The 9831-nt window shown below is 29.5% G+C and overlaps 1 protein-coding gene across 1 annotated transcript in view; it reads left to right on the top strand.

The window, feature by feature from the left end:
* LOC111088575 overlaps positions 1-9831 on the top strand; it is a 63321-nt gene that overhangs the window by 32682 nt on the left and 20808 nt on the right. Inside the window, exons 16-19 of the mRNA XM_022399102.1 lie at positions 1036-1102; positions 1830-1896; positions 5164-5252; positions 8128-8257. Coding sequence (XP_022254810.1) covers positions 1036-1102; positions 1830-1896; positions 5164-5252; positions 8128-8257 — 353 coding nt within the window. The remainder of the gene's footprint in view (positions 1-1035; positions 1103-1829; positions 1897-5163; positions 5253-8127; positions 8258-9831) is intronic.

The raw sequence follows: 9831 nt of genomic DNA on the forward strand, positions 1-9831 counted from the left end.
TAATATAAAATATTAGGTTCTACATGTATTATAAAATATTTCGTACTACATGTAATATAAAATATTAGGTTCTACATACAATATAAAATATTCGGTACTACATGTATTATAAAATATTTCAAACTACATGTAATATAAAATATTAGGTTCTACATACAATATAAAATATTCGGTACTACATGTATTATAAAATATTTCAAACTACATGTAATATAAAATATTACGTTCTACATACAATATAAAATATTTGGTACTACATGTATTATAAAATATTTTGTACTACATGTAATATAAAATATTAGGTTCTACATACAATATAAAATATTCGGTACTACATGTATTATAAAATAATTCGTACCACATGTATTATAAAATAATTCGTACTACATGTAATATAAAATATTTGGTTCTACATACAATATAAAATATTCAGTTCTACATACAATATAAAATATTCGGTACGACATGTATTATGAAATAATTCGTACTACATGTAGTATAAAATATGTATTACTACTTGTAATATTACTCTTTTACCAATAGTGTGAAGGTATGAAATACATTATCAAGAAGTAGAAATACTCTTCAAACATTTTGCATGATTATGGTAACTGAAGACTCGTACTTTGCCTGAAAGACTATATGAAAGCAGATTTATTTTAGAATGGAAATAGTCTTAAACTTAACATTAAGATGTCTAATATGTTTAACATATGTACATTTAAATGCTGTATAGTTATCCTATTTATAATGAATCAATCAATCTTGATCATATACAGTATAGATAACCTTATCGTTATTAACCCCAACTTCCAGAAAGATCTGTATGTGTAGCTTGTAGTTAGACATTATACTACGTATTGTTTACAAAATAGTTTTCTTTACTTGCCTCCTTTCACCGTATCCTTCTTCTGTCACTTATTGTTTGTTAAGTCTCGTGCTGTCTTTTATAGTTTATTTATTAGCTAAATAAGAATAGTATAAATTCTAAAATTTGAATCACTGCTTTATATTTTTATGACTTTCTTTCAAAAGCTGTGCCTATCATAGTTGTTGGAGCAACTCTTGCAGCACAAGTCTTGGAAGGCTTTGATCTAGACAGGTGAGTTTATTTAATAAGTACACATGAAAGAAAACATTAAATATAGATGTAAGCAATAAACAAAGCTATATGAATAATTTTAATGATGTTGAAGCGCTTGGATAAAAGTTGATTAGAAAAGTGTAAAATCTCTAAGACTATTGTACTTGTTTTAACTTATGTTTTAACTTGTGTTATGTATTCAAATTCTGCATGTTTCAGTTTACGTGGAAGTGTCTGTGGATTATTTTAGTATGGATAACAAAACTATTTTGAATTATGTAAATAATTTTCCAGTAAAATAATAAAAGGTGAGTGTTACTATTAGAGATTTTTAGTACATGTACTTAGATAAAATGATAATAAGTTTATAAAAGCATAATTTACTTATGTTATGGTACATTCTTGTACAGTCTTGACTTAAATAACTAAAAATTTGCTGGTAAAATAGTACATCTTGGATATGAAACATGAATTTGTCAAACATGTCAGTTGTTGTTCATATAGACATTCATCATTTAATTTCTGTTTTTTTTTATTACTAGTGCGTGCTACTTGCTATATAAACATGTACAATATTCTATTGTTTGTTTCTCAGAGGATTATAAAATCTTGAAATTCCAGACTATTTTAGGCAGAAATTTAAGTGTATTGCGGTGAACGTGTATATCTTATTTAATGTATGTCAAAGTTAGAAGCATAGATCACCAACCAATCTTACACTAATACTCTGTTTCTTTTCCAACAGCTGGTGGTTATTGATTGGAACAAGTTTTTTTTATGCATTTGTTACATCTGGAAGCATCATTGTGGTGGTAAGGATTTGAAGTGCCTTGGGCTTTAATGTTTATACTTTACTGAGGGAAATTAAACTTAAAGAACTCAATCCAAATGCAATAGACTAATCTTATCTAGCTAATAACGGGGTGGTTTTATCCAATGCAATTTAAGACAGTCTTAAATTCCTTTTTTCTATTTTTTTATTTCTATTAAGAAAATTCTTATGGCTTTCTTATGTCACTGGTTTCAGGCCATTAATGTAGGAATCCTCCAGTTAACACATGAAGCACATTGTGGACAAGAAATTAACCAAACATGATAAAAATAAAGTACATATTTTACTCCATACTTTATATTTTAAACTAATTTAAACTTGAACTGCTGTGCTCCAGACACTAATAAATATGGTTTCCACCTGTTATATATTTTATGGAACTGCTTCAGATTAGAATGGAGTTTAACTTATTCCTTACTTTGCCTAGGGTGTATCACTGTTCGTTATATAAACTTATATTGTTTGACTTGATGAAAATGCCAAAATTACCATACACTAACAAAGTTTTTACTTATCTTAGTGCACTGTTCAGGTGGCTTGTTTGTATGCTAGCACACTGAAAGTTTTTCTGTAATATGAAACTGAACAATCTATACAAAAGGCTGGAAATGAAAAATGATCCAGTGTTACAGAGCATCTGTTACAAATATGATGTACTGGAAAAATTTCCTGGTTAGATTTCAAAATAAGGGGAAAAATGAATGGTAAGAAATCTAACAGACTATGATAACTTAAACAACTGGTGAAGTGCAGACAAATAACTTAAACAACTGGTGAAGTGCAAACAAATAACTTAAACAACTGGTGAAGTGCAGACAAATAACTTAAACAATTGGTGAAGTGCAAACACCTAACTTAAACAACCGGTGAAGTATACAAAGTTTGTCTTTTCACATTAAATGACCTGAAAGTCAAAGTTGCTATTGAAAACTTTGATATGAACACTTGTAAATGAGTTCTAGTATATGGCAATTTTGGCATACTTTACAACAATCAGCCAAAAAACTGGACAACCATTACATCTATAAAAGTGGGACTTAAAGTCAACAAGGAAGTCTTAAAATGTTAGTACAGTGGTCAAGTTTTATCAGATATTGGGGGTGTATGATGCAGTATCCACTTTTGTCACATCTAAAGATTACCAGAAATATTAAAAGGAGTGGTCACTAGAAATCAGTGAACTTGTTTAAAAGAGAAGAAAAATCTGAGTGGTATGTGTAATCATTAATTAACCCAAAAATTGGTTATTATCTGATCTCAACTAATTGCTTAAACTGATTGATCTCTTAATGATCAATGATAAGTAATTTTAATATACAAACAAAAATGTAACCATTATGAGCTATTTAATCTGGAAGCAGAAATAAAACTAAACATTGGGACCCCCCCCCAAGAGGAAATTCTTCTTCTCTCACTCATATTACTTATCAATTTATCATCCAGTACTACATACTTTGCGTAAATGTATGGGTGGAGATTATGTCCGGGATGCGTATATATATGGGTGGAGATGATGAATGGTTAATGATGTTGTAGACACACTTTGTTGGCATCTGCATGAGCAGTTGGTTAATGAATGGGTATTGCTAATGTAGAATCAAGTTTAGATGAATCTAGGTCATACTGTCATGGTAGCAAATGCTGAAATCACAGAATGATTAAGAAAATTTTCAATAATCTTCATCAAAATCATTATCTATGTAGTAATATTAAATCTTCTCCTTTCTGTGTTTTTAAAAAAAAATACAGATAATTCTTCTCATTTTCTGATGTTAACTCTAATTAACAATAATAATTTATAATAACTTTGAAATCAAAGTGAATGACTGTTACAGAGTTAAGACAATTTTCTCAGAAAGTGTAAAATTCTTCTGAGTTCCACTCGACAGAGTTGTTCTTAATACCTTTGATTGTTCCTGTTGGATTATTTGGTGAATTATTGGAAAGTCTGAGACAAAACATCAACCTGGGTGTTTGCAAAACACTTTACCCAACAATGACGATTAGGTTTAAATTAATTTCAAATGTGTTTCCTCAAATGTCTCTTATCAAATGTACATTGGACCAACCCGGTGTTGGAGAAAAAATGTTGACTATAATTCTGAATTTACTAGGTGCATCTACATGAAACTTTGTAAACTTTTAATAAAACTGTAAAAGTCTGTTGTACACAAAAAATCAGATGTGTTACAAAAGTATTTTTACTTAAGATATGTCTGTGAATTGCTGGTATCAATTTGACTTGGACTCTGAAAAATCAGTGTGCAAGGTGATGTTCATGTGAAGAATACTTTTGTCTACAGTAAAGCTTGCATATTACCTTTAAATAACTTCTATGACCTCCAAAATGCACTATCCCTGTATATCGTATCTGGTGTTTATTCTTCCCTACCATGAACTGTCACTACATCAGAAATGGTAAAATGAATAGATGATAACTCTAACATCAACTACACAATACCATCTTGAATTGGTACTCTGGAAAAGGTCATGGCATGCACACTTTGACCCCATCCATGCACATAGCGTTAATTATTCCTTTAAAATATCAAAACTGATATGCTGGGTTTGATCTGTGGCACCAAGTTAAACGTTCGATCATCTTAAATGATGTTTATTTTGCAGTACAAAAGGCTATTTTTTTATATTTCCACCTTTTACCATGAATTATCCAATCTTTAGTACTACCAGTTTGAAATTATCTGAAAATGAGTACATTTTAAGAAAAGTTTTGAATTTACTCTATCAGAAGTAATGAAGATAAGATTTTTAAATGGGATAAGTTATACGTAAAAATCATTATTAAAAATTCACTGCTACGAATCTAATTCATTAGACAGAAAACAGTTATACCTCTAGATGTTTTATATGAAGTATTGGAAAACTTTTTTCAGCAGTACTTATGTTTTTTAATTCATTAATTTCCCTTTCAATCCTCTTTCAATTATTTAATTAAAATGTCTTTCAATGAAACATAAGCAAAGGAAAACAGAAATGTTCCATAATCCATGACCTGTTTCATTGTAAGATTATGAGATGACTTTAGTAGATTATATGATTGCAACTAAACATAATTATGTATTTGAAAAAATTATATAACATATATTTTATACTCTGCAAAAAAAACTCTGTACTTTAAGGACTTATAAAGCTTTTTAAGTGTATTATTTTAGTTTACTTATCATAATATTTAAGTTGGTTATGATGAAGAAAGTAAAATATCTTTTATTATTTTTTTCACTAAAAGCTGTACATGTTGCTGTACCTAACTGTGAAAGCTGAATTAAGGAGGCAAGAAAAGATTAACCCACAGCTTCAGAGAAAAATACTGAATAGGTGAGAGTTAATATTTCTGAGATTCTAAAAAGCAATTGTAAATTTTTAAATCATGAGGATGGTATATCTAGTATAGTAGAAATATTATCTATTCTAGTAAGGGATCAGTGTAATTTCAATAAAATATTGAAAAATTAGAAAATATGTAAAAATACCTACTTAGAATAATGTAGTGCTAAAATAATTGTAAATTAATTAAATGATCTTTTTATGGAAATAAAAATTCCCAAAGTAAAATACCTTACTAAGTTTAGCTCAACTTAATAAAGGCTACAAAGAAGATAAATACGTATAAAGAATGCAAAAATAAAGCATTCTTTTATTTTTTATAGGGCAAGGCCTAGTGCTTAGTGTGATAGGCTGCAATTCAATAAGGTACCAGCCGTCCCGTGTTTAACAATAATAAGTTCACCACACATTTTAGTTGTGAGTTAAATAAGGGTTGTTCATTTTGTGTATTATTTTCTGTTCAGTATCTTTCCTTCTCAGGCTCAGTTATTCAGATGTTCAATTCTATTTTGTAAAAAATATCATGTCAAACCTCCCATTAAGTTGCTGTAAAGTTAATTCAGTTCAACCTGAATATACCACGTAGTATCTAGTTTGACTACCTCCATGATAGCTCATGTGATTATAAAAACGAGGAGGAATAAATAGGATTTTAAAATACATAAAAGGTTAAGATGTGTATGGTGTGATTCACTTCTTTGCTGTACTTGTGGGCATTGTTTATTGTTTTTTATTTCCCATAAGATATTTAAGGCTAGTTTTAGTTTCTTTTACAAATCCAATCTTGTACTATAATTTGAAAATTTTAGCTTTTCAAAATGGCAAGTAGCTCCCACAAATTATCCATATCGCTAATTTTTTTAGGTCAAGATCTGTGAACCTCTTGCATTTATAGGTCCATACTTCTTTGCTTTGCTGGGAATCTTTGCGATATTACATCTATCTATGTAACAAACAGCAATGTATTAAATCTACTTGATATTCCTGTAGAGCATTAAATTGTATTCATTCATTGGTATAGAAAATAAGTATGGAAAATGAGTGACACAATTACAAAGGAAAATAAATTCATTATGTATATTAAAACTTCTTTATTTGATTGTTTAGCTCACACAACCATTATGAGTTTTACCAGCCCAGTTTATCATGCTAAAACTGAAACCTGAGACAAATTACGGTGTGTTTCCTAATGGGTGTGACAGTTGGGTCATGAAGAATGAGGCAGGACATACAGATTTGCACGAGGAACCAATTCTTATTTTAAATTTTGACAGTTTACAGAAAAAACATTAATACACATTACACAGCAAGTAATTGTGTGTTTCTCTGTGTATATTAAAATGAAAGGTGTGTAACTAGCAAGAACAATGAAGACTTTATTAAATAATTTGCTCTTGCTAATGTGTTTGTGCTCCCCATCTATAACTTAAGCTATCATATAAAAGATAATTACAAACATAGAATATCCCCAAGTTACTATGTAACACAAAAAAAAACTAACTCTCAATAATAATAACAACAATAACTGCATATTGTAAACAAAGAAATTAACTCCTTTTGTCCTGTGGGGCAAATAATCCATCACTTGCTTATTGGTAAACTTAAACAAGTACTTAAATATATAAATTATAGGCAAACACAAATGATGCCTGCACAAATGAAAGTTAACTGTAAAGTTACTAGAGAACTTGAAGAGTTCTTGGAAAGTAAAACTACTCAGAAATATGCAAGCCTGTTACCGGCAATTGAAAGTAAGAACTGTAAATGTTCTCATGTAAAAAATGATGTGATGAAAGCGCTGGATGAAAATATAGTAAAATCTATATAATATTTTGGAAAATCTATGTAAAATTATAGGTAAATTTCTGTGTGTATTCGGTGGAAATTCTCTGTAAAATCTGCTGAAAATCTGTAAGTTCTGTGTTGAGACTGTGTGATTCTGCTTTTTTCAGATCCCAACACTGTTTTAAATATGACAATACACCTTTGAATTTCTGATGCAATAAAATGACTATTGGTGTGTGATAGATCAGTTGGCCAATGGGCTGTGAATATAATGGGCAAATTCACCTGCAACTACTGCCCAATACACTAACAATAATAACACAGTGTGCTAATTAAAAAGCTTGTTATTATTCATGTAAGAAAATCGGACATGAAGGTCCTAACCTCTACTTGACCCATTAGAACCTGGGGAATTGTAAACTTAGAAACCCTCTTGAGCAATATCATGTTCAAATTTTGGGAAGTTAATAGAAGAGAAATAAAAGCAATTTAGTGAACTTTAAGTTAATAGGCGTGGAAAAACCTGTAGTACTACCCAGTATTACATATACTATGACTTATTGAAACATCTGGAAGACCATCTAGACTAAAGTTTTGTTACAAAGAATAACTGATAGTTAATCGTTGGAACTTCATCTTGATGTTAATGTTCACAATATCAAAGAGATAACAGAATCTGATTATTATTCCAAAAGAAAAAGGTTGTAGAGAACTTTGCACAGGAAGGTAGTACAGTTTTCTGTTCGTTACAACAGACTCATGATGAACTTTTTATTAGTGATGATAATATTTAAGATGTGCAGTGTGTACATCTATCAGTTTTACAAATTCTTGGAAGTTAATTGCCATGATTTATTCTTTCATATTATGAAAAAATTTATGAGTAAAGTTTTGACCACTGAGTATGTAACAGTCTATCAAACGAAGGAAATCTGTTCCAGATTTTAATTGTAGTGATTTTAATTTTTCAACTATTTTGCTAGCTACAATTGAGATGGATTGTATATTTGCATGTATTGATTTTATGGCTTTTCCTGTATTTTGTTTTCATTCAAAATTAAATCTTATTTTATATTTATAGGGCTGGGATGCTACGACGTTCACTCTTCATTTTCCTGTTACTTTTGTTAGTATCTACATCAAGCATTTTGTTTGCCAACTTTGAAGAAAATATTTTCAACTACTTTTTTTCTCTGTCCTCAGCCCTCCTGGTGAGAAATATTTTATACTTATTTCACAATCATTATTAATTCTCAATGAATAATAATATTAAAAACATCAGTAGTAATTTTCCTTTAATGTAGTTATGTAAAAACAAAGAGTAAAGAGGGTTGCTTATTCGTGAAATGAGCTTCATTAATATTGGACAATTACTTTGTTAATTTATACACAAGTGCACTGCATAAAGTTGATGTATTATGTAAAGTTTCAGTCCATACTGAGCTTAAAGTTATTTAACCATATCGCCCCTTGTATCCTTTACTGTGCCTGACACATGGTTTTAGTGTCTTACATTCAAAATCTTATTAAACTACTTTTATTTATGTTATACCAATTAGAATAGCGTAAAACCTTAGCTGATAATCCATATTTCAATAATATACAAGTTTTAAGTTCTTAATTCTACAAGGCAATATTAAAAAAAATCCTGAATTTCCCCTAGTGTGACCCACATGACACATTTTCTTTTAGCATGTCATCATCCATATTTTATCCACCACCTTTCGAAAAAGTACGAAATTAAATGTGTATTACTCTATATAAAATCATCATTGTGCAGACAAACTATAATTTTTATAATCTTCAATTTTGTTTGGTTACAGAGCTATCAAATAGAAAATCAGACCCCTCCTGTCACATCCTCTCTCAGAATTTGTTAAGTGTTCTCTCTTACATTTAATTATACATATTATCTATAACAAATAGAAAGTCAAGATTTTCATCTATCAAGTGACGTATTGTATAACGTTATGTTCTGAACAGTTAAATGCCAGTTTCACTCAGAGTACCAACATCTTTCTCGTGAGAAAGTTAACGAATATCTTGGATGAATTTGTAACAACTCTTGTTGCATAGTTAGAAATCCAGAAAATTTTAAGAGGTAAGGGAATTTGTCTACTTTTTGCAGGTTATTAGTCTATATTCTTTGTTGCATTATTTAATTAAATAAAAATTATTAAGTGCATTATTATCATTAGTATAAAACAAGTAGGGTTAACTCTCTTCGAAAACCAACAGCAAGAAAAATAAAGATTGGTTAAATATTTTATTTCTTGTATTTCATGTTTATTCTTTATGTATAATTATGAAAGTAACTGAAATGTCAAAATAGGGATCCTTTTAGGTTAGTTAAGATTAGATTCGGTAAAATAAATAATAATAATATTATAATAAAAATGTTTCATGTGGCACACATGCGAGCAGCTCATGGGTAATGTAATTCATTAGCGTTATGTGAGCTGCATGTTCCTCGAGTGAATTACAACTTATAATGGTGCAGATAGTAGTTAGACACAGTTCACAGAGCAATAAAATAATAAAATTTAATTATAAATAGATGTATACTGTTACAAACTTAAAGCTATACAGTGTGGTCACAAGTAAATAGACACCACCTTTTCAGAAAAAATGAAATTTTTCAGTCATATTCACATGAACTGATATATTTATAATTTAATTAATATCTAGTAGATCTTCCTTTCATTACATGGAGTTCATTGATCCTTTGGGGCATCGTGAGAATCATCTCGTCAATTTTAGATTGTGGAATTTTTGCCCACTCTTG

Source organism: Limulus polyphemus, unplaced genomic scaffold, assembly GCF_000517525.1.
Source record: "Limulus polyphemus unplaced genomic scaffold, Limulus_polyphemus-2.1.2 Scaffold4033, whole genome shotgun sequence".
Classification (NCBI taxonomy): domain Eukaryota; kingdom Metazoa; phylum Arthropoda; class Merostomata; order Xiphosura; family Limulidae; genus Limulus; species Limulus polyphemus.